This window comes from Pyrus communis, chromosome 11, assembly GCF_041283825.1.
Source record: "Pyrus communis isolate YQ-2024b chromosome 11, ASM4128382v1, whole genome shotgun sequence".
In the NCBI taxonomy this organism is placed as follows: domain Eukaryota; kingdom Viridiplantae; phylum Streptophyta; class Magnoliopsida; order Rosales; family Rosaceae; genus Pyrus; species Pyrus communis.
Window position 1 is genome coordinate 21,902,511 of NC_142575.1, and position 27,257 is coordinate 21,929,767.

The 27,257-nt window shown below is 36.5% G+C and overlaps 1 protein-coding gene and 1 pseudogene across 1 annotated transcript; one reads left to right on the forward strand and one right to left on the reverse strand.

The window, feature by feature from the left end:
• Positions 1-1,088: 1,088 nt before the first annotated feature.
• Positions 1,089-5,033, reverse strand: LOC137741506 (transcription factor MYB46-like). Its single transcript, XM_068481212.2, has 2 exons — positions 4,665-5,033; positions 1,089-2,371 (listed from the first exon to the last, which is right to left on the reverse strand). Exons 1-2 carry the CDS (start codon positions 4,961-4,963, stop codon positions 1,639-1,641), a joined length of 1,032 nt encoding a protein of 343 aa, XP_068337313.1. The 5' UTR covers positions 4,964-5,033; the 3' UTR covers positions 1,089-1,638.
• Positions 5,034-13,584: 8,551 nt separating this feature from the next.
• On the forward strand, positions 13,585-16,041 carry LOC148693088 (uncharacterized; annotated as a pseudogene).
• The last annotated feature ends 11,216 nt before the right edge of the window (positions 16,042-27,257 follow it).

The following is a 27,257-nucleotide window of genomic DNA, read 5'->3' on the forward strand; positions in this document are numbered from 1 at the left end:
AGTGATGGGAAGGAAAGGAAATTTGTCTTACCTCTTGGTATGATAGCTACAACAATGAAGAAGGCAATGACGATCAACTCTTCATAGGGCAAGCAAAGAAGAAAAATGGGGGAGAGGAACAATTTCCTCCAGTTTTCTCTTCTTTTTGTTTGGAAAATAACTATTCTCTAGCCTTATTTAATCCTCTATTTATGGTAGAGTTAAATAAATTCTAGAAGTAGTTGAAACTCATAATCTAAAGAAAATCAAAAAACAAATTTTGGCTAGCCCACTCAGCTTGGGATTTCTACACCTCTTGCACCTTTCTACATGTAGCACAACATGTGTGGGGCATTTGTGGAGAAAAAAAAAATCTAAAAAATCCTAGAGCTAACATGTGAAATTTTATTTGCAACTGACAAAGATGCTCTTATTAAATTGACGAGACCCACATTTATATTCCACCTGCAGTTCAACATTATTGAAGACCTGAACTACTGACTTCAATCTCTCCAAGCTTCGCTGCCCATGGCAAGAAGATAAGACAAGGGAATAAAAGATGGGATTAATAACTAATCCCTATCATTAAGTTTCCTTTGTTGAATACCAACTCAATCAAGTAAGGAATCACAGTCATATCCAATCAGGGAAACTACACGATAATCCCCCAATATTTTATTTAATTAATAATATCTTTAGGATAATTTTTTCCTCTCTAACTGATAACGCACCTTGGCCAACTAGATGATGACACATGGCGCGAGATCTTTCTCCCATAGCCAACCACATCTCCCTATAAATAACCTATTCTACACCAAATTTTGGTAAGCTTTCGCTACGCAATTAAGCCCTAAACTCTCTCTCTTTCTAGAGAAACTAACTTATGCATCGGATATCCATTGGCCAAACCACCCCCTCCTTGCCCCACTTCTTGGGCGCATGGCTTTGGTCTTTAATTAAAAGTGGGTAATTATTTTGTCAAGACTAAAAATTGCATTTTTTTTGCTAGGACAAGTGTACATGCTTTTTTTTATTTAAGTTCATTAAAGAAAAATGTCGTAACAATTTTTTATGAAATATTTACTTGATATAATTAAAAAAAATAAAAGTGAAAAAGAGGGAACATAAGTAAATTATCTTCATCAAATGTGTAGTGCAACCTACTTATCTCCCTTTGATAACAAAACTCCACCTACCATTATTCTTTTTGTACATCTCATAATAACTACAGTTGACATACATACCAACTAATTATTATTATTAACCTTGATGCATCTCTCCTTACATTTTATGTAGCTATTCACATCTTCCTTCACAAAATATCACACTATTTGAAGCATCTCAGCGCCATGAAAAAAGCAGATACATACAAGACTCTTCCTTACCACTTTATATATACTCAAGTGTGACCTTTATTTCAGGCCACTGTCCCACTTCATCTAAGCTACCTTGCCTTCTTATACCATGTGGTAATATGAAAGTAGAATAAACACTGCTGTGGTACTTCTGCAGTCTATGACTAGGAATAATTTTCTATTAACCTTCAGGAATAAAAGGAGATTCTCAAATTAAAAAAAAAAGGACAAAAAATAAAGATTATGTGAAGAAAATTAAAAAGAAAAGGGAAAAAAAGATGTTGGAATATTTGAAGGCAATTACTCAACTTTGGTAGTCAAGAAAAGGAAAGGAGGAAGATGAAACATCTTTCATCAAATCCTCCAAGTCCCAGTCCCCCCTTGTTAACTCTTCCTGATCATCGTCAAAGTAATTCCCAACCCCAATTATGCTCTCACCTTTAATATTTTTATTAGTTTTATTGTAGGTGAGGATGCTATTTATATTATTGTAGTAATTATTATTATTATTACTATCCCCATAGGTGGTTTCAGTTTTAATATTTTGGTCTTCAATGCTCACACTCTCAAGGGGAGGGACAAATATCTCTCCTTCTACCCCAATATCAACATCCCCACTCCCAAACCCTCCGTTTCCTCCAAAATCATAACAATCACCACCACCACCGACTCCAATCTCCCTTTGTGTTATGCATGGGTTGGCGTTGTAGTATCCACCTGCACCAGACAAGGTTAGGCCGCCCTGATCAATATCGAGCACAGGAAATGGATCGAACATGTGGCTGAGGACCGCAGATTGCATGAATGACGGTGTTGAGTCCCTGTAAATTGACACCATGCCATGTTCTTGGCTGGGAATAATGAACCTACCGGCTGCCACCACACGATGATCTTTAGCCTCTGGGGATGAGTCGCTTGTGTTTGGTGAGCCATTGGAGGATGACAAATTCTTTAACCTTTTCTTTATTGTTGAATTCCAGAAATTCTTTATTTCATTGTCAGTTCTTCCTGGCAGCTGGGCTGCAATTTGAGACCACCTACACGTATATAAAAACAAATAAGTTAAAAAAAAAAAAAGTCATATATTATCAACCACTTAAAAGAGTTGGTTTTAACAAGAGTGTTTCATTCTTGACCAACAAGAAAATATTGAAGTGTTTGATTTCTTTTTTCCCCAACAACTAGTGTTTGATGAGTTTTTTTTTTTTTTTTTTTTTTTTTTTTTGAGTGAAACGATAGAGTTAGTAAGTTAAATGTTAGATTAGCCATTGACGAGGTTCGAACCACGCCGTCATGCAAGGGCACAACACCTATCCATCACTATGGTAAAGGGCTACTTGCAGTGTTTGATGAGTTATATATGTGTGTGTGTGTGTGTATTGTATATATAAAATATTATGTCTATTATTTAGCGTCTTATATGCGTTTCCTTAATGCATGACTTGCATGCCTTCCTAAATTAAAACACATAAATATTTTGAGTGTCTTCGACTCGAAAGGTAGAGATGTAGACATCATATTGCGGTATCAGTTTCTTTAGTGTACTGTAGCTTTTGGCAGCCAAAGCCCTAGGAAACATATAAGAAAACCAAGTGAATTATACATTTTACAATTTATGTTCCCTTTACACTAGACAATACTCTAGTATCAGTCGTTGTCTTATGTTTTTTGGGTATTGATGGTTAATTTGCATGTAAGCTTATATAGGATTTGGACCGAATAACTTTACCTTTATTTTTTTTTTTAAACAAAAATTATACATTTTAATACAAGTGAGTCTTGCATATATTAAAATTTGTAGCGCAAATAGCATTATTCTTAAAACAATAGGGGAAGCATTATTCTAAGAACAACAAGGGAATAGCAAGTAATGGATTGTCCTAATAAATAGAGTATTTATTTTCAAGCCAATGCGTTTTAAGTTCAAACCCTCCTCCTTAGAGTTTAGATGAATTTATATACGTAGTTTTTAACCCATTTTCACTTTCATATATACCAAAAATTTAATGAGTTTCAATATTTGCGATATTATAGTCAATATTGGCATACTAATCCCAAAATAATAAATAAATAAAACTCAACCAACTTGTTATTTATGCATTTGACCTGTATTATGACAAAGGATAAATTATTTTTCTATATGGGTTGATGCAAACATATCCAACACAGTATCTATACATTTATCAAAGGTTACTCTTATCACATTTTTCATACCATATTTTGTACCATATTTCTAATAGAGATAAAATTCACATGTGTTAGTGGATCATACCTCTATTAGAGAGGTTGTATAAATGTGGTAAGTGTTGCATTACTTTATATTTATACACGTGTCGTGCAAAAATACTTTAATTTGTTTACAATAAAATATATTTATAGTGTATACATATATTATATTTTGAGCACCCCTGGTAAGTGAATTAACACATTAATGATATCTTGAAATTTAGTGGTATTTCTTTTCATTGATAGAAGAAAATTATATTCGTTTAAACAAAAGGTCATAGTAGATGACATGTATAGTATGCTATTTAATATACAATTTTTAACTTTTATTTTACTTTTTCTAAAAACTTAAAAACTTATACGGTAATTGTTTTGGTGTTCAGTTTTTTTTTTTTTTTTTTAAATGAAATATGAAAACTAAAAATTGAATTCTTCTTTTGTCAGTTTTACTTGACTTTGTTTTCCAAGAAAATGAAAGCTAAAAAAAATAAATTGTCTTAATTTAAATTTTCAGTTTTTATTCTTTTATTAACTGAAACAGTTATCAAATAAGTTTTTCGTTTTCAAAAAATTAAAACTTAAAACTAGTAATTAAGAAATGCGTATCAAATGGTTTGAGACACGTGGTCAGAATTGCTCTATCATGTTAAATCTGGGGTCTATCCATATCAAACCTAATTGTCAAATCGCCAATAAAGAGTGTAGAGACCCCAAAATTTCAATGACTTATAATGGGGATTGTATATTCTCAACAACTATTCCATTCTAAAATCCTCTTATAAACTTTGTCACATCAGTCTTCTCATTTATTTGACATCCATAATTTTTTTCTTCTTAGAATTTACTCTTCCGCACCAAAGCTTTAATAGAAGAGAATGCCAGCTTATCCTGTATCATGTGCGTATCATTGGGAAAATATATAGCTAATTAGTAACTTCTTGTGCATCTGAATTTACTAATCACAACAGCATGCGGATGCAAAACATTCCGAAGAATCAACGATACGTTTATGGAAAGTGACACCAACAAAAACTAGAAGAGCTTTCGCATGAATATACAAAAATCAAACGTGTATTTAGTAAAAAGTGTGAATTGATAAACAACCTGTTTCCAAGGAGAGAATGCAAATGGATAATGAGCTCTTCTTCTTGGGGCGAAAAGGCACCTCGCTTAAGGTCAGGCCTCAAGTAATTGATCCAGCGCAATCTGCAACTCTTGCCGCACCTCTGCAGGCCAGCATTTCTTGCCACATCGCTCCAACAACCTTGGCCATTGTTGATCATATACCTCATCAGCTTGTCGTCCTCTTCCGGCGACCACAAACCCTTTCGGACCTTACTGTTGGAGTTGTTCTCTTTGTTGTTCTTGCCTGCTGCTGCAGAAGAGGGCTCTGGCTTCCTCATTGTGATGAGAGAGCGATGGGTGAAAGGAGATGGCTTATCAAGAATTAATGTTTTGGATGTCTTATTCTCTCCCAACTAGTTTGATGTAAATATGTGATGACTTTATAGAGAAAAAGAGAGACACAAGGCTTCATATGGTGGGAATGATGATGATAATGATGATGGTGATGGTTGTGGGGTTTGCTTACAATATAGGGAAGAGAGAGAGAGAGAGAGAGAGAGAGAGAGAGAGAGAGAGAGAGAGAGAGAGAGAGAGAGAGAGAGAGAGAGAGAGTTGGTTGATGTGTCTGGGTAGAAAACGGTTTGGACAGGGACCTGGCTGTATGAGAGAGAAAGAGAGAGGTGGGATCCTCTTGTCTTTGACTCCATGACCTTTGTCTCTTTTCTATACCTATTTCCTTCATTTGCAAGGTAATCATCATATTATATAATAAAAGCATCAAATAAAATATATGTGTACATATGAAGTATTTTGTGTGTGTTTTTTCTTTTTGGAACCAAGCCAACATATAAATTTGCTTCCACTTCACATAATGTCTCTCTCTCTACACGTATTGTTGAAGATAAAGAATAAAATAATCAAGAATAATCCATTTCAGCTTCAATGCTGATTAGCCAAGAGATCCACATCCCATGTTTAAGCTTCATATGTAGATGAATTTAGAAAAAGTAAAAAAGACTCCATCTTGTAGCAATTTATCCTTATATTATTCTCATATGAGAAAGGTGACAAAATAAGTGATTTGGAGCTTTGGAGCTTTCACTATCAATCTATGCAATACTAAAACGGTTAAAACAAACTAATATATTATATATATAGCATGCAGCATAGTACGTATTCAATTAGGGCTCCGTTAAATTCAATATATGCATGTGTGCCGGTGTATTTATTTTCATCATGCATGTGTATTTTAAATTACGGTTCCGTTGGAATGCATGCTGCTCGATGATTAGGGTTTAGGGTTAATCGATTAAATTCTAATAAGGTTCTGATTACGGTTTACTTTAAGACTTGGATTTTGAGACTTCATAAATCAAGATAATTACAATTTTAAATCTAAGCTTCTGATTTTGCCGTAAAGGTAACCAACCTTGTCGAAAAAATTTAACCAAAAGTTGGTGTCTGTCGACTTCCTGGTGACAAGTAACACGGCCTATGTTTGTACACGGACGTCGAGCACTACTCAACGCCAAAACGTACATGCATGTTTAGGGCGAATTCTAATGCCTAAAAATGATAATTTTTTGAGTGATTAAACGGCGTCAATAATTAGTAGAAATTTTTGTGGCGACTACAAGAGATAATTTATACTCACACAAGCACTTACTTATATGATAATATATTGTTTCCAGACAGCCTATCAGAATATATTGTCAATACTTTAGGTTTGTGCCACAACAGAAAAATTGAGCTTAGGCGACGACAGGGGAATCGTGACTTACTTGAACATGCTTATACAACCAATACATATACACATACAAACCATATATTAAATAGGTTCTGGATTGATGATCTAAAAAGATCATTAAATGGAGCTACGATCTATCGACAATCAGTTGAGCATTCACTCTCGATTGTTCTGTTAAACAAGAGTCTAACATATGTTAAACTTACTATTGTATTCTGACTTTTAATGATAATATTCTTATCTCTTGTATCTGATATAGATGGAGACTTGAAATCCCAGTAGGACTCTTGATCAATCTTATGTAACTATTTATACAGAGGAATGAAGCAATGAAAATCAATGCTTTAAGAAATATTTTCTCATCTTAAATTAGTTTCCTACATGGTATCATCCCTTTCTCGATCCTAACCCTTTTCATCGCCATGTCAACCCCTGTTTCTTCCTCTTTTCCCGGACCGAACATGGCTCAATTTCTTAAACTCACTAACTCTAATTACCTTATATGGCTTCGTCAAATTAAGCCGTTCTTGATTGGTCACAACCTCTGGAAGTTTGTCAATGGGTCATTTCCCCAACCTCCCCCCAGCATCACCACCACCATCACCATACCCCCACCCCTGTTTCTGATTCGGATGATTACTTTGCTACTGCTACAATCACCTCATCCACAACCCTGAACCTGACTATCTTAAATGGTTCCAACAAGACCAATTGGTGGTTAGCTACATTACTTTCCATCCTCACTGAACCCATCCTTGCCCTCATCGTGGGTCATGAATCGGCTCAAGCTCCTTGGGAGTGTCTCTAACGCTGTTTTGCTCAGCCATCTATCACCAACTCTACCACCATCCGCTACAACTTCTTGATTTAACCAAGGGTTCCACCACTGTGCTTGAATACTTGTAGCAAGCCAAAACATTGGCTGATAAACTTGCCAGCATTGGTCGACTAGTAGATCTTGATGATTTCATTACCACCATCCTTCATAGTCTTGGCCCTGAATACTCGATTCTCTACACTACCATCATCAACATCATACCCCTCCCCACTTTTGAGGAACTTCACTCTAAAATCCTCGTATTTGACATGCAGAACTCCCGTTCCTCCTCGAGCCCTACCGCCTCTCAGACTGCCCTTCTCACCACTTAAGATCTGTCGTGTGGCTCCCAATCCTCTGCCATTTGTGGCAGCGGTAACTCCTGGCATGGGACGCGTTCTAACCCTAATCGCGGTGGACACGGTCGCAACCAAGCCTCTTATCACGGTGGGCATCCTCTGGACAATCATCGTGCATCTGTTCAGCACTGGAATGAACTTCCTTCTAATTGGACTGGGCCTTCACAGCCTTGGAATGGTCACCGTGGTTTCCAGACGGTACCTTGGGCTGGCTCAGATTTGCTGGGCCCTCATCCACTGAACACCAATACCTGGTGTCCTACCTGTTCCACCAATCACCATTCTACCGCCACCTATCCTCATCACTATGGTGGTCCCGAGATGTTTCACCCGTTTCCTAGCTCTCAAGTTGTTCAGTACCATGATCCGTCCACCTGGTTCCCCAACACATGCATCACCCACCACATGACCAGCGATGCCACTGCTCTTCTGCATCCCCAACATTATTATGGGCCTAACTCCATCAAATTGGGTAATGGTGACACACTCAACATTGCATCCATTGGTACAATTCCCCTTAATCTCAATTATTAATAGTTCATTCTTTGTAATGTTTTCATTGTCCCTTCGTTACATAAAATTCTCTTTTCTGTTGCCCATTTTACGTATGATAATAATGTCGCCAATTGTTTCTTCCCTTTCTTTTATCGTATTTATGATTTACGTACTGGTGCATTTCTATTTCAGGGCCCATGTAAGAATGGACTATATCCGCTGTCAGTTTAGGTAACGAGAGCGTTGTTAGGTTCTAGTTTAGGTAACTAGAACCTAATTGTAATGTTGATGCCAAACAACGATCCGTTGTTTGGCATCAACATTACAATTGTTTCTTCCCTTTCTTTTATCGTATTTATGATTTACGTACTGGTGCATTGCTATTTCAGAGCCCATGTAAGAATGGACTATATCCATTGTTTGGCATCAACATCTTGGTCACCCGTCTTCGTCTATGCTATTGCGTTTAGGTTCTAGTTTAGGTCCTCATTTTACTCTTTCTCATTTTTTTTGTAAGAGCTGTGCTTTAGGGAAATCCACTCAACTCTGTTTCAATCAAATAATAAGCGTGCTATTTTTCCTTTTTTTTTTTTTTTTATTGACTCTGATGTATGGATGCCCACTGTCAATTCTGTATTTGGTTATCGCTATTATGTCCTTTTTACTGATGACTATTGTCATTACTCGTGGATTTACCCTATGAAAAAGAAATATGAAGTCTTCTCCCATTTTCAAACTTTTGTGGCTATGACTCAAAATTTATTTCATGTTTAAGTTTTGTCGTCTCTCTAGAATTCAGCAGCATTTTTCGTGTCCTCACACGCCCCAACAAAATAGGCTTGCTGAAAGCAAACACCGTTAGATCACTGACATGACTGGCACCTTACTCACTGCAGCCAAAGCTCTACTCTTGTTATGGGTTGAAGCTGCCCTGACTTCTGTTCACCGTATTAATTTACTTCCCACTCCTACCCTCTCTTGGTCGACCCTACACATTCTATTATTGGCTTTCCTCCATCCTACACTCACCTACGTACCTTTGGATGCCTCTGTTTTCCTTATTTGGGTAATTATGTTAAAAATAAACTAACCCCTCGCTCCATGGAGTGTTTTTTTGCGGGCTACAGTTCTTCACATAAGGGTTACAGGTGCCTTAATCCTACCATGAGTCGGGTTTACATTTCTCACCATATCGTATTCAATGAAGCTGAGTTCCTTTTTCACAAGCCCACGGGTCCAGTGCCATCATCCTATGTGTAGCTTTCCATTTGTCTCATTGCTCCAAGCCTAGCGCCACTTGCCCACGGCCCAGCTTCATCTCTTCAGCCTGTCAGCCTACGGGTCATGCCATCTTCCCCAGCACCAAATCCTTCATGTCCACCTCCTCCATTTTTGCCATGTCCTCCACTAGTTCCAGTTGCAGCCTTACCAGCTCAGCCTGCCCCATTACACCCTATGGTCATTCGCTCCAGAAATGGAACACAGAAACCCAAAACATGGACTGATGGGTCAATTCATTACCCCCTTGCCCAGGCATTTACTATGTCCTTATCTACTAATAAACCAACTTGTTTTTCTCAGGCAAATCGTCACCCGAAATGGCGTGCAGCCATGGCCGAGGAGATCAATGCCCTACTCAAAAATAACATATAGGTCATTGTTCCTCATTCTCCTGCTCAACACAAGATCGGTTGTAAATGGGTCTATTGCATCAAGCGCAATGCCGATGACACCATTGAACATTATCAAGCCTGTTTGGTGGCTAAGGGCTTTCATCAACAGCCCAGGATTGATTTTGACGAAACGTTTAGTTCGGTGGTAAAACCTGCACCTATCTGTACTGTCTTAAGCATCGCGGTGTCTACGGGCTGGCAACTTCGTCAACTCGACGTCCAAAATGCATTCTTACATGGTTAGCTTCAAGATGAGGTTTACATGTCTTAGCCACCTGGCTTTATCCATCCTCAGTATCCTCACCATGTTTGCCGACTTGTGAAAGCCCTCTATGGCCTTAAACAGGCCCCTCGGGCCTGGTTTACAAGGTTTAGTTTCATTTTTATCTTACTATAGATTCGTTCAAAGTTGAGCCGATAATTCTCTTTTTATTCTCCACTATGGTACTTATACTATAGTTCTCATTCTCTACATTGATGACATAGTTTTGACAGGCAGTGTTCCCACTCTTTTACAAGTATTTATCCAGGCCTTGGGTTTTGTTTTTTACTTAAAGGACTTAGGTCCTTTACATTATTTTTTGGGTATTCAGGTACAGAGAACCATTACTGTGATTCATCTTTCCCAAACCAAATATGCATTTGACCTCTTGAAGCAAGCAAACATGATTGAATACAAGCCTTATTCTACTTCGGTTGCTGCCAAAACTTCTCTATCAGCCCATGATAGTCCTTTGTTCTCCACACCCACTGAGTTTCACACTCTCGTTGGTTGTCTCCAGTACCTGACCTTAACCCGGCCGGACATGTCATTCACCGTCAACATTATCGCCCAGTTTATGGCGTCTCCTCTCCAACCACACCTCCTGGCCGGTAAATGTATTTTATAATACATCATAGGCTCGTTAACTTATGGATTGTTGTTTCTTCCACAACCTATTCCCTCTTGCATTTCTACTTATTCAGATGTCGATTGGGCTGATTGTGTTGATACTTGTCGCTCAACAATGGGCTATTTAATTTACCATGGCAATAATCTAGTGTCATGGTGTTCTAAAAAGCAACCAACGGTCTCGAAGTCCAGCACTGAGTCCGAGTATCGTGCTTTATCTCATACGTGTGCAGAAACTACGTGGCCCTCCTATTTGTTCCGTGAGTTAGGTATTGCTGCTCAGTTTCCTATTCACCTCTACTGTGACAATCTTAGCACCATTTACATGGTTGCAAACCCAGTGTTCATGCTTGGACTCGCCACATTGAGTTAGATTACCACTTTGTTCGTGAACATGTCGCTTTGGGCAATCATCAGGTCTGTTTTCTGCCTTCTGTCGACCAACCTGTAGACTTACACACCAAAGGCCTTCACAAGCCACGTCATTTTCTTCTTCGGTCCAAACTTGTTCATACTTTGACACCAAGTTTGCAGGGGCTGTTAAACAAGAGTCCAACATATGTTAAACTTACTATTGTATTTTGACGTTTGATGATAATATTCTTATCTCTTGTATCCGATATAGATGGAGACTTGAAATCCAAATAAGACTCTTGTACATCAATCTTATGTAACTATTTATACAGAGGAATGAAGCAATGAAAATCAATGATTTCAGAAATATTTTCTCACCTTAAATTAGTTTTCTACATGTTCATTCGCAATCTATCCAAATCTTAAATAACCAATTATTTGTACCAGTTAGTTTGAGTCACTGCTATAGTGAGACCAATATATGTGTCCCACGTCTTGCATGCGTGGATGCCATGGGTTGGTTCTCTAGTTTGATTATATTCTAAAGCTACAATAACTAAAAAGGTTTAGCATAAAGATTCAAATGGATTATAATTCAAGCAAAGCCAGTCTCTTATGCCTTGCCTTAAATTGGCAGTTTTAATTTTATATATATTTTCAGTGTAGCGTCAAGAAAAGAAGAATCATGTGATAAAAGAAATAGAAAAAGAAACTAATGTTGTAACAGATCATTTGACTTATAAAACATATTTTACAAGCAACATAATATTGCATATACATTTCTTTACTAATTTTTCTCTTAGCAAACAATATATGCCTTCCGGGCATGCAGATTTAATATATATATATATATATATATATATGTGTGTGTGTGTGTGTGTGTGTGTGTGTGTAATATATAATATATCATGAATATACAACACTATGAGTCTAAGTTACATAATGGACTTGTAACAATTTATTGAACTTGCAATTCATGAAGTCAAACTTAAGACAACCCATCCATCCACACACATCACCACCACCATTTACAAGTAAAAAGAAATATCATTAGTTTGTAATACATAAAGAGATGATCAACATGGTGGTCAATAGATTTGGTACGTACAATGGCATCATTTTTTTATAGTAGGCATCTCACCACACAGCCCTCCAGTAGCACATGAATGCAATAGTGTAATTTTGGTCCCGAGTCAAACAGTATGTCAAATTAGAGTCAGCACAAATAATGAATCCATTGAGAATCCAAACTTTTACTCGCTTTTCACTAAACCAACCCCTTGGTGTTAAAACTTAAAATTAATAGCATCATTTTAAAATAAAAGATCAGTTGCATTATTATTGGGGTAAAATATATTAGAAACCAAAATCGCAGATTATTTATAAATTAAATGCCGAGCCATGTAGACTTGAAGAGGGCACAATATCACCTTCTAGAAGGTCTGGAACTGCAATTGAGTTAGCTACTAATTATTTGTCTAACACTTCTAATTAAGAGCGTGGTGATGAGGCAGTCTAAACGCTTCTAAAAAAGAATGAGGATCCTCTCCGGATCTTTGTGAAGATTCTGAGGATCCTCAAATCATGTCCGTTCATCGTACATCGTGTGGCCAAAAATCATTTTAAATACTTTTATTTAAAATTAAATATAAATAGCACCTGACGAAAACTGACTGCACAATATACGATGAGCGGTCACGATTTGAGGATTCCCAGGATCAGTGGCAAAGCCAGGTGAGGGCGAGGAGTGGCGGCCGCCACTCCCCTCACCGGAAAACACAACCCCAGCGCAGTTTCAGTCCTTCCCCTCCCGGAAAACCCAGCCCCTCCGCTCCTTGTTTGTTCTATGGTGAACTGGTTTTGCTGCACAGCAGCAGAGTGGATTCTTTTTTTATTTTATTTTTTTAATTCAAGCTAAAACGACATCGTTTCGTCTGTTTGAAAAAAAATATATATATATATACGGTGGGGGGGGGGGGACCGTGTGTCCCGCATTCGGCCTCTCTTTACTCTCTCAGCCAATTATAGATAGAGAGCAGCAAAGCTGCCCCCCAAAATCCTAGCAGGCAACAGAATGGAACGGAGCCACTGAGCCGTTTCCTCTCATTGTCTCACAGTCTTACTGCAGCCGTTTCCTCTCATTTTCACAGTCTCACTCCAGGCTCCAGCCACTGAGCCGCTGGCTTCCACCAGGCTAGCCTTCACACTTCAATTTAAAGGTAAATTTGTAATCCCTACCTAACCCTAAATAATTATTTAATACGAATTTTATTCAATTGGTAATTTGGTATAGAAATAGAATCATATTAATATGGCAATGCACTAAGTTGGTTATTGGTTGTTAATTATTGATATGATATTATGAAATTAATTTTTAAGGTGAAAATTAAAATTAAAATTAAAATTCTTGATTATTGATTAACTAATTGAATTATTACATAATGTATACAATTATTCATATGATTAATTGAATTAAATTTGTATTTATTGAATAATATGTATGCTAATTGGTATTGATTAATTGAATCGTTGGTTGGATTAGTTATTATGCATATTAGTATAGTTTACTCTAGGATTAAGAGTTTAAGAATTTTTTTTTTCTTTCCATTTTACAGTTACGTAATGGAACGATACTATAAGAAACAATGCTTAAATCCTCCTTCAAACATTTCGGGTAGTCCTTCTCCTTCAAATATTCCAAGTAGTCCTCTTTCGAATATTCCGAGTAAGTTACACCTCCTCCTTCAAATGTTCCAAGAAATCCTCTTTCGAATATTCCGAGTAAGTTACAACAAAGTGAGGAGACTGAGTTGGATGAAATATTAGCTAATCTTCCTGCAGAATCTGTACATAGACGTCAAATGCTTGATTATCCACCTAATTATCGTGAAGCAATTCAGAGACACTATCTCCAAAATGATCCTTGTCAACCTAGAGACCACATCATGTAAAGAAAAGTTAGCAACAATCAATGTTTTATCATCGGTTGGTTTGATAAGTTTAAGTGGTTGGAGTATAGTATATCAAAAAATGTTGCATTTTGTCGTTATTGTTATCTTTTCAAATGTGATTTTGATCAAATAGGTAGCACTAGAAGTGATGTCTTCACTGAGATAGGGTTTACAAATTGGAAGAAAGGACCCGAAAATCTTCAAGTCCATGAGGAAGGTGTTGAAAGTCTTCATAATAAAGTTGTACAACAAACTTGAGATTTGATGACACAAAAACAACACATTGAAACATTTGTGATTAAGCAAACCGATGAAGCTCGCATTAATTATCGTACTTTATTGAGTGCCTCACTTGAATGCACAAGATGGTTGTTGGGACAAGGTTTGCCTTTTCATGGCCACGATAAATCGTGGAAATCAAGTAATAGGGGTAATTATTTGGAGCTTATGCAATTTCTTTCCAAGCATAATGAACAAGTTAGGAAGGTTGTGTTTGAGAATGCTCCTAAGAATCTTAAGTATACTTCTTTCGATATTCAAAAAGATCTTGTTCGTGCTTGTGTCATTGAAACTGTAGATGCAATCACTAAAGATATGGAAGGTGCATTTTTTTCTCTTTTTGTTGATGGAGCACGACATTCTTCAACTAAAGAGCAAATGGCGGTGGTATTGCGTTATGTGAACAAAAAAGAAGAAGCAATTGAAAAGTTTTTGGTTGTTCAACATGTCTCCTCTACAACTAGTAGTTCACTTGAAGAGGCCATTGAGAGATTGTTTGCTACAACAAATTTGAGTATGTCCAAGTTACAAGGACAAGGCTACGATGGAGCTAGTAATATGAAAGGTGAGTTAAATGGTCTTAAAACAAAGATTTTGAACAAATACCCTCAAGCATTTTATATTCATTGTTTTTCACACCAACTCCAACTAGCTCTTGTATTCATGGCAAAGGAAAATGAGGATGTTGCCAATTTCTTCATCAATGCTAGTAGTTTGGTGAATCTTATTGGATCATTGTGTAAGCGTCATGATGCATTTAGAGAGAAACAATAAGAACAAATTCAGAAAGCTCTTGATCTTGGTAATCTTGAAACGGGTAAAGGTTTAAATCAAGAAAGTAGTCTCATGCGTCCATGTGATACACAATGGAACTCGCATTATGGTACTATAGTTAGTATTATTGTTATGTTTGAAGCTGTGGTGGAGGTGGTTGAATGGATTAAAAGTGATTGCAACCAAGATAATCTCGGTGAAGCAACTAGGTTATTCAAAGACATACAAACTTTTGATTTTGCATTTCACCTTTTCTTGATGAGACTTATATTGGGAATTACAAATGAGTTATCACAAGCATTGCAAAAGAAAGATCAAGATATTGTGAATGTGATGGCGTTAGTGGAAGTTTGCAAGCAAAGACTACAATCCTTGAGAGATGATGACTTTGGGGACTTGCTTCATGATGTAGAAAAGTTTGTGAGGAGCATGATATTGTCATTCCTAACATGGAGGATTTGCATTTCGTACCTGGAAAATCAAGGAGTAAAGCTCCAAAAATCACAAACTTCCATTACTCTCGTGTGGACCTCTATTTTCAAGTCCTTGATATGCAACTAAAGGAATTGAATGATCGCTACAATGAGGTAAACACCGAGTTGCTTCTTTGTATAACATGTTTGAGTTTGGTGTATAATTTTGCATCTTTTGACAAAGCAAAAATTGTTTGCTTAGCCCATCTTTATCCTCAAGATTTTGATCGTATGGACCTCATGAATCTTCCAATTCAACTTGACAATTACATTCATGATATGAAGATGCATAGTGAGTTTTCATCATTGAAAGGAATTAGTGATCTTGCAAAAGAATTAGTGAATACCGGAAGGTGTGAAAGCTATTTGTTAGTGTATAAGCTTCTTACATTAGCTTTGGTGTTACCAGTTGCAGCCGCTTCGGTGGAGAGAGCTTTTTCTGTTACGAAGATTATGAAAACACCATTGCGTAACAAAATGGAGATCAATGGTTGAGTGATAGCATGGTTGTTTACATTGAGAAAGATGTATTTGCTTTTATTGATAATGAGCCTATTATGCAACGTCTTCATGGCATGAAACTTTGCAAGCGACAATTGTAATTTGTTTGTATTGATTAATTATGAAAGACATTACTATATAAAAAGATTTAGTTGTTACCATTTTTCTTTAACCTTGCACTCTTTTAAGTTTGCCCCTCCCCCCGAGAAATTCTGGCTTCGCCACTGCCTAGTATCCTCACAAAGAGAATCTGGAAATGATCCTTTTGGTCTCAAAAATTCATTGGTAAAGGATGAAAACCTACATGAAATGGTTCATGATTGGATAATTGACCCAAAAAAAAGGTTCACAAGTGGAACCACTATATTAGGTTTTTTTTTCCTCACGCATAAACAAATCAAGGGTTTTTATACTAGCCAATAGAATTCAACTTTTCTTCATTCAGTTGAGTTCGTTAGTGCCATTTCACAACTTTGCATATGATTATAATTAAGTAGTTAGACTACTAATTATATCAAAAGTGGAACTTTATATGGATTCTTCGCAACCTCATGTTTTTGGCACATTGTTTTACAATGTTGGCATGAGAATTGTGCCAAAAAATGAGGTGACGGAGAATTCATAGAGAGTCCTACTTTTTAGAGTCTTTTATTGTGAAACATTAACTATCTTCTCTTTACTTCGAAACACACAATTAGTTTTTTATTTTTTTATTTTTAATTTTTTTAATCAGATAAACACACAATTAGTTGTGTACTAATAATGTTACTCCATTTCAAAGTTTTGTGTCGATTTGGAAAAGATGAGTTATATATGCGGAAGCTATGAAGCACGGATACTTTAGTTTGATCGCGTATTTCGTATCCGATATACTTGATTTGATACGATATTTGCCTCTTAGTCTCGGATACTCCTTGTAAGATACATTTACATTTCAAAAAAAAGCAATTGGGAAGAGCTATATTGAAAGTTGATGAATAGAAAAGGTTTGCCTATGTTTAAAACCATGAATACGACTCTCACAATGTTTTCCTACTGTATATAAAGAGGATTCAATTTCTAACCTTTCTTCTCTAAGAAATCATAAGAACATGCATGTGAATGATGAATTGCGTTTTAAATTATATATATATCTTTTTTTTATTATTATTTGTTGTATACATGTCCTATCATATTCTAGTTTTTAGAAATTTTCAATATCCTCGTGTCGTATTGTATCGTATCATTGTATTTGTATCCGTATCCAAACTTCTTAGTGAGAAAAAAAATGAATTTGAGCATGACCGCCTCAGATAATTGAGGTGCTGTATGGATTGATAACTGTAGCTAAGGTTGATGAAAAACAACCAGCTCAATAGTGGATCTCTTATCATTGGGATCCCTTGCCCAATCATCATCACTAAATGCTTGTAAATCCAATCCTCCTTTGGTAAAATGAAGTTCACAGCCTTTCGTAGCTTCGAGATATCACATAATTCGTTTAACGGCCACAAAGTAAGCTTTCATAGGACACTGCATGAACTGACAGACCTGATGCATAGCGAATACAATATCAGGTCGAGTCAACATGAGGTACTGAAGTGCTCCTACAAGGCTTCAATATAATGTTGGATTCTTGTAAGGCCTCGCATCATTCTTCAACAATTGATTATAAGGTAGACAAGGAGTAGCACACGATTTAGACATCTCCATTCCAGACTTAAGGAGCAAATCATTAACATATTTGTCTTGAGAGAGAAATAAGCCATCCTTCTGATGAACAACCTGAATACCATGGAAGTAGTGCAATGGCCCGAGGTCTTTAATATCGAACTCTTGAGTAAGAGCATGTATAACATCGGATATTGCTTGAGATGCACTGCCTATGATGATAATGTCATCCATATATAAGAAAAGAATCACAATTGTACCATTCATAGCTTTAACAAATAAAGAAGAATCACCATAGGTAGATTGAAAGCCCAAAGATGGCAAAAAACTAGTAAATCTGTCATTCTAGGCTCTTGGGGCTTGCTTGAGACCATAAATAGACTTGTGTAACTTGCAAACATAGTCATTGTGAGTAAGGTCCAAAAAACCAAGAGGTTGAGCCATATAGACCTCCTCTTGTAACACACCATGCAGAAAAGCATTTTCACATCAAGTTGTCTAATATTCCAATTAAAGTGAGCAACCAAAGCAAGTACTAACCTTACAGTGGTTGGCTTAACCACAGGACTAAATGTCTGGCTATAGTTTATACCTTCTTCTTGATTGAAGCTTTTTGCAACCAAGCAAGCCTTATAACTCCCTATAGAACCATCTACATTCTTTTTAATGTTGAACACCCACTTGCAGCCTACCAAGTTTCTGTGAGGAGGAAGAGAAACAAGAGACCATGTTCCTTGATTTTTAAGAGCACTCAATTCATCTTGCATCACAGCCAACCATACTGGAGATTTTAATGCTAATTTGTATGTTGCAGGTTCAACCTCAGTAAGATCAACAACACCATGTTTATGAACAGAAGCTAGTAAAGCAACCTTTTTAGAAATGCCACTCTTGGACCGAGTCTGCATAGGATGAAGATTCAATGGTGGCATAGACAAAACCACATGTAGTTGTTCTCCTTGAAATTCAGGAACCACAGAAAGTGAAGGGGAGGATTACTGTGCAGTGCCAATAATGGGTGAAGTTGTAGTAGAAGATCTGGAACTTGAATCACTTAGAGTTGCAAAACGGTGATCATTCAAATCTCTAGGGCTGACTTCAATTGGCATAGGCACAGATTCAAGGCTTGGTGTATGAGATAATAAGGGTGATAATGAAGTAGGTACAGAGTTAAACTGAGGTGTACCTATAGCATTGTGAAGATTTGGGGTTAACACAAGTGGGGATGTGAATAATATAGGCAGTGAAGTAGATACTTTGGAGCATTGAGAAACCAAAATGAGATATGGAAATTCTATCTCATCAAATAGAACATGATGAGATATAAACACTCGCCTTTTGTTAACTTCAAAACAAATGTAACCCTTATATTTTGAAGCATACCCTAAGAATATACACTTTGTAGTTTGAGGGTGCAGTTTGGTATGGTTATAAGGTCTAAACAAAGGATAGCATGAACAACCAAACACTCTAAGGTGATGAATCTCAGGAATGAAGTTAAACAAAGCCTCAAATGGTGATTTATTTTTCAATGTTAAAGAAGGCATTCTATTGATGAGATAGACTGAAGCTTGACAAGCAAATGACCAAAATGAAGATGGTAATGAGGCATTTTGTAATAAGGTAATGGATGTCTCTATAATGTGTCTATGTTTCCTCTTTGCAAGCCCATTTTGTTCTGGGGTATATGGACAAGACTTGTGGTGAATAATGCCTTTGTCCACTAGAAAATTGTGGAATGGTTTGCCTATATATTGACCCTCACCATCACTTTGAAACACCTTAACAGAAGCATTAAATTGATTGACAATAAAGTGATAGAAAAAGACAAATGTAGTACCATCTTCACTTTTATTGCAAATTGGGAAAATCCAACAAAACCTAGTACACTCATCAATGAAAATGGCATAGTATTTGAAGCCTTCAACAGAAATACAAGGAGGCAGGCCCCAAACATCACTATATATTATCTCAAAGGGTTTTATAGATATGGATGGAGACATTGGAAATGAGAGTTTACTAAATTTTCCTTCTAGACATGTAGAACAAACAATGGGTAAAGAATCAGGGGTACGAGAGACATTTGATTTTCTAAGGATCTGAGAGACTATAGGATTAGAGGGATGACCTAGCCTGTGATGCCAAAGTCTTGATGTAACTTGTTGTCCAAGATATGCAGGAACATAAGCCTTTTGTGCTGAAACTCGATATGGTGGAGAGATGATTGGATATAACCCATTACTGCACTGCCTTTTGTACAAAATCTTCCTTGTGGTTTTATCCTGAATTCAGAAACAAAAGACATCAAAAATCAACTAGCAATTACCATCCAAACATATTCGATGGACATATAGCAGATTTTGTGTCAACTTGGGAACATAAAGAACATATTTTAATTGAAATAAATGCAGTGGAGTTTGAAGAGTTGAAGGGCCAATGTGAGAAATGGATAAACCTTCAGCATTGGCTATTTGGATAAATTCATGAGATGGATATGGTGTAGCTAGAAAAAGATTGTTCAGATCGGTGGTCATATGATTTGTAGCACCAGTGCCAGTAATCGAAACTTGTTGAGGTGGTGCCGAACGCAATTGGGTTGTCATTAGATTTCCAGAAGCATTATTGACATACATTGTAGTCATTTAAGGAGAGGATCCTTTCTGAAAACAAAACTCGGCACTATGTTTTGAATTCCCACAGATTTGACAACCATTAAACTGAGGTGTGTTTCTAAATCTGCAAGTAGCAACCATGTGATTGTTCTTTCCAGAAATTTGTATAAGCCAAATGATTTGTTTTCCCACATATTTGACAAAGGTTTATAGGAAGATTTCCAAATTGTGGAAAAGAACTAAGTATTCCAGAACTAGGATTACCATTATTGAACAATGGTTTGGAGGTATTGAACCTGTTATTCGAATTAAATATGCCTTTGTTCTTATTGTTGAAATTTTTATAGCCAGAGTTGGAGTATGGTCTGCCAGATTGCATCTGAGACTGGAAATTTGAAGGTTTCTGAGTAAAACCAGGTGATTGGGCCACTAATGCATTAAGCGTTGGATCAGTATTAAGAGTCTTAATCATGACTTCTTTAACAAGTAATTGTGATAGAAGATCTTTCAGAGAAATAACAGATTCACGCCCCCTTATCACATACCTGATTGTATTATACTCAGATGGTAGTCTATTATGTGTGAGGATCACAATATCATCATCTTCAAAATAGAAACCAGCAGCAGACAAATAATCACTAACTTCTTTAATTATTTGAAGATACACGTTAATTGAATCAGTACCTTTCTCGATAGTTTGCAACTTAGATTTCATTTGAAATATACTTGTTCGAGTAACCGTAGAAAACTATTCTCTGAGTCGAGTCCATAGGTCCTGAGCACTTGTACTTCCAATCGTACAAGAAATGGCTAGTGGAGATAAAGTAGCTATGATGAGCTACATCAAAGCTCTATCATGCATCCGCCAAACCAAATATTCATCTGTTTCCTTGCGAGCAAGAGACTGATCAGGTGGTTGCCCAGAAGAAACCTCGAAATCACCAAAATGTGGAGCAAGAAACCTAGATGGACATGGTGTAGAACCATCAACAAACCCCATAATTCCATGACCTTCCAGTAAAAGCTGCATTTGGAAATGCCAAGTCAAGTAATTGGTGTCATCCAATTTCATGGTTACAGAGGTTGAAACTGATGAAGTTAGGGGAGTAATAGGAGACTGCAATATCTATAACTCAGTGGCGGTCACCATTGTTGAACTTCAAGAAAAAGATGTACAGAGAACAAAACACAAATAGGTGGTGTGCACAATTGAAATCGAAGAAAGTGTTCCCAAGATTAGGGATAAGGAACCCTAAATCAGAAGGAAACAACCAGAAATCGAAGAACAAGAGTCCAACGCAAGGAGATTGTAGTAGTGGAAGCAAAGAATCCAAGATCGAAGAACCGTCAAGTCCTTATGCTTGTATCGGTGAGAAAGCTGATGAAGAGTGAACCTGGCTCTGATACCATATTAACCAAGATTAATCTGATGTAGCAATGAATGCAGCAGAAAATGTAGAAACATAGAGAGAGAGAGAGAGAGAGAGAGAGAGAGAGAGAGAGAGAGAGAGAGAAATAGCTTAAAGAGAGAAGTAATCTTGTTTTTATTGAAAATATTCACTAACTAACTGATTACATTTACATTGTAGTATTTATATGTAACTAAGTTAGCTTACAAGCTAAGCTAACTGTTTTAACAAACTCTCAACTGATTGCCTAATCTTATGACACATGTCAAGATAGTAACCCTTATATTGACTACTCCTTACAATAACGCACCAAAAGTAACAAAATAACAACTAACAAGCGTTACATCCTAGCTAGAACACAATCTGCAATCCACTACATACTAGAAAACTCTAAATTATTTGACTGCAAACCTTTTGGAAAGTTGTGTGTATATATACCCCTACCCAACCCTCAAATCCAAAATGAAATTAAAACAAAAAACAATCAAAATTATACAAAAATCTAAATAAATAAATAAATAATATTTGACCTAGTCAAGCCATGGTATCGCAACAAAGCCATGGAGTGCAAAAGTTGGACACCTCATCCTGCCACGTAGAAAACTTGTGGCCTTAAGTCTGTTGAGATGTGCACGATTTGATCAGCTAATATTACGACAAAGCCAATTCAGTACCATCGCATAGCGCAAGTATAGTTTTGATAGATAAATTTACTCACTTCGAAGGGAGTATGTTACATTAACTTGGAACAAGAAAAACTTTTAAATGCTACCAATTAAGTTTGATCTTATATGCTACTTAAGTGTTGTTGATTCATGTTTGCATACGCTTGTGATGTGCAAATGTAATGCATAAACAATGCCCATAAGATACGGCAAATCCAGCGATTTCTAGTATGGTACCTTTTCGATTATATTCTTTTTTCGTTGTGCAAAATCTTTAGTACCTCTTGTGTACATACACAAGATGCCGTAAAGGTAAAAGGAAGGGACAAAAAGTTCCGATTCTACATATCACATTTTGTCGGTGGCAATCTACAATTTGTTAACCACTATCCAGGTCGAATAAAAAAAAAATATATATATATATATATATATATGTGTGTGTGTGTGTGTGTGTAATAATATATTTCAAAAATAAAAATCAGACCAGAAGTTTAAATGCAAATCAGTGTTTCATGTTTTCCTAATGGAAAGTGCTTGAATGCAACTTTAGACTTTATATTGAAGTCAAATCGTATGATTGATTGTAGCATTTCAGAGATAAAGCAAAGTTAAGCTGACCTTGAAATTGTTAGTTAAGAATTAGTTTATCATAAACCGTGTCGGCAGCAGAACAACTCAATAAAAGTTGACAGCTTTTTAACAAAAACAAAAAAGAGAATTCACAGCCTTTGACTGTACATATTATTTTTAAATACAAAGATATATTATTGAATTATCAAATTTCTCATTTATAAGATTTTAATTTTAATTTTTTTTTTAATTTCTGAATAAATAATGATCAGAATTATTTCAAAATTCAGAATAAAAACATTGACCGCAATATATTATATTTTCTGGAAAAATAACTCCGATACTAAAAACTTAATTAAATTTGAGGGTTTCCAACCTTTAAGCTCTAGTATTTTAACGGCCTGTTTGAAAGAATTTTGGGAGAGCTAAAATCATTTTATATAAGAACCGCAAGAAAGGTGATTATTTTTAAAATTATCCAAGTAATTTATTCAAGAAGCACATGAAAATTGTTTTTTTTTTTTTTTTTTTTTTTAATAAAATCACCTAAATGACAACAAATTTTATATACAAGCACTTTTCATGTGTTTTCTTCATTAGTGAATGAGCCCTAATTCTAAAAACTTAAATTACTCGTTTTGATCTTTGTCTACAATTATTTTATTTTTTTTAAAAGGAGAACAGCTAGTGGTAAGCCGTGGTTATCTACCACTTCCGGACATTTCATTAGTGAGATACTTGTAAATAGTTTATGACATATTTACTTACTTTGGACAGTAGTCAAAATTAAACAAGAGAACAAAAGATAATTCGAATATATATACAGGAGAATTCATTAATTAGAATATTTCAATACGTACCACATTCCAAATATATAAACATGTCAAAAAACAATGAGAACCCACCTCGCCCACCTAAAGGCACTCAAAAAGAAAGATAACACAGCCCCACCTCGCTTCGTTGCCAACTTGCCATCCTTGTATGCAATTGAATCGTAAATTTCAACATGCATGATAAAAGGGAAGAACATCATAATTCTAGTAGCTAATCATCCGGGGGGTGGAAGGGGGGATTAGGGCCTAGGCCTAAGATATGCTTTTTCTCTTTAATTAGCGGGGAAGCCGAAGACATGTGAAGGGTATAAAAATATAAACAACATGGAGAAACGGGAAAAGGTGTAGCCTTCCAGGGGAAAACATTTGAAGTACTCCAAAGGCTCCAACTTTTTCAATGCTTTATCTTTACTGTTTTGTTGCCGAAGCTTAGCCCCTGCCGACTTTGTTGGTTTGCTACCCACCCGGAGAGTGAACAAGGTTCTATGGTCTGTTCGCGACCCCTGGATCCTACGGGATGGAGTGGGGTGCTGTACTAACTCAAGAAGTATTGGACGTGTTTAATATGACCTCACACCCAATAAAAAATAGTTTATGAACAGATTTCAAACACTTTTACAAACCTAGCACAGGTTGTACCATCACCAATCACTTCAATACACAACAACAAAGCTTTTTCCCATTAAGTGGGGTCAGTTATATGAATCTTAGAATGTCATTGCACTCGGTTCTATATCATGTCTTCTGTTAGATCTAAGTACTCTAAGTCTTTTCTTAGATTCTCTTCCAAAGTCTTCCTAGGTCTTCCTCTACTTCTTCGGCCTTGGACCTCTGTCCTGTAGTCGCATCTTCTAACCAGAGCATCAGTAGGCCTTCGTTGTACATGTCCGAACCACTGTAACTGATTTTCTCTCATCTTTCCTTCAATTTCGGCTATAATACTTTACCTCGGATATCCTCATTCCTAATCTTATCTTTTCTCATGAGCCCACACATCAAATGGATCATTCTCATCTCTGCTACACCCATTTTATGTACGTGTTGATGCTTCACCGCCCAACATTCCGTGCCGTACAACATTGCTAGCCTTATTGTTGTCCTATAAAATTTTCCCTTGAGCTTCAGTGGCATACGACGGTCACACAACACGCCGGATGAACTCTTCCACTTCATCTCCAGCTTGTATTCTATGGTTGAGATTTCCATCTAATTCTCCGCTCTTTTGCAAGATAGATCCTACGTAGTGAAAGCGGTCACTCTTTGGTACTTCCTGGTCTTCGATCCTCACCCCTAACTCATTTGGGCCTCCATTTGCACTGAACTTGGACTCCATATATTCTGTCTTTGACCGACTTAGGCGAAGACCTTTAGATTCCAACACTTCTCTTTTACCCCTTCCTGAGTTTCATCTATCACCAATCACTTCAATGCTCTGCTGTACTTAATTACAAGTCTTCGCTACTAAGCTCTGCAGCTCTTGCCAACTTTGATTACCATCACAATAAGAAAAAAAGTAATGTTAGGGAGATCAAATTTGTAATTAAATTTTGTAAACTAAATGACATGAAAGTTAATGATTGAATTATTACTCAAGTGTTTATTAACGTACTTATTTTTTATTGCTGACACATTATTAAGTTTATAAATTTAATCTACCTAGCATTATTAAAACAAAAATATCTTTTGGTTGATGTGACTGGCCCAACTCAGAATGCCCTTCCATTTTTTTACCAAGGAAAGGAATGTGCATCCATCATTGGATTTGGATCAGCATATCTTCAGCTTCAAGTGCACCAGAGAACGGAAAACTCACAATTTTATATGAAAAAAGATAAGTGAAAACTGTTTTTCTATCTTTTACACACTTGTTTAAATATGTACATTTTTTTTGTTTGAATCGGGCAAAGATAAAGAGTTGTGAGTAAGAAGAGAAAATATGTGTGATCATCATTTTTCTTTTACTTTAGAAGCTACCAGCATCTCTTTAACAAGCCAATGAAAATATTAGCAGCCACAAAAATATTTGATTGTCACATGTAATTTTGAAGAATCGTTCCTCGTCCGTCTCCCTAGCATTGCTCTTTCATCAATATGTCAAACTACAACATGAATGTTGGCATGCGTGAAGTAAGTCAAAAGAAATATTACAACATTCATGATCGGATCCAACAAGAAATCCCTTTCCCTAAACCCAAGTAAAAATTCCCTTTCAATATATGAACATTGACTCTGTCTAATTACTAATTAGTATCTTTTTAAGGCACATTGACATTACAGTAGTGGAATAGAAGGGGTTCCCGACTCCTACAGGGGCATAGGAAATGATTGAGAGTCTTTTAGGGCTTTTTCTTTTAAGTGTCCCTACGAACATCTTCATCCAACAAATGTCTATACTGCATATGTATATATGTTGCAATAGGAGTAGTATACGTAGAGAACTTGATATAATGCCACTTAGAGGTTTACCATTATAGACAAATCACTACTTTACTTTATATCCTCTCAATATGTTATTTCCAAAAGAAGCAAGAAAATGTTGTAACAAAATAAAGTTTGATTGGTTTAGCAAAAAGTTAGATAAAAAAAATTTGAGCAAACATATCAATAGGGTGGAAATTGGCTAAAATAAAAGTTTAGAAAGAAAATCAACAGTGGAATAAAAAGTTAGGATGAAAACCGCGTAATTGCCTTTTCTCTTAATTAGAATTGAGCAAATGCTAAGACAGTAATAGCGGCACTACTAATTGTTGGAATTTTTGGGGTATTTCAAAACACAAAATCATTTTACTTACAAAAAATTATGGTTGTTAATATTATCAATTTGGGGTCTCTCTAGGGTTCTCTAGGGGAGATTTATTTTCAGCGGCGTTGGGCGATGAGTCAAGTTTGGATTACTGAGTACGAATTGCAAACTACAGTTCTGATTAGCTGGTTTGAAGAAGCAGAGTGTGGAGACTTTGAATGTATAATAGGATTCGATTTATCGGCATTTGACGAAGCTCAGCCCTGCCGCTCGTAATGAGTTGTATCAGTTGGAACTGCCGGGGGCTTAGGAACCCCGAGCAGTTCATGTGCTCAAAAGGTTGATATCTAATAAAGATCCCAACATTGTCTTTCTTTGAGTTTATGACCATACTCCTCGAATCATATAGATATGGATGTGGGTGGCGCGGGAGATGAGTCTTATAGGAGAGTCACTTTCTTTTATGGCTATCCTCGCGTCAACGATAGGGCTAAATCATGGCAGCTACTAGATCATCTTCATGACAACTCCGACGGGCCTTGGGTGTGTATTGGTGATTTCAACGAAATTCTTAAAGCTGATGAACAAGAAGGTGGTAATCTGCATCGAGATAGGCAAATGGAGGGGTTCCGGAATGCAATTGAGAGATGTCAACTTATTGACCTGGGCTATGGTGGTAATAAGAGAAAGAGCTAGGTAGTTCCTGGTATTGATATACGAAGGAATAATATGGCTGAAATATTTCATATATTGAACAGAGGGTAAGTGGCCCATATATATACAAATACAAATAGAAAAGTCAAACCCTGATTCTAATCCTATAAAGCCATGATCC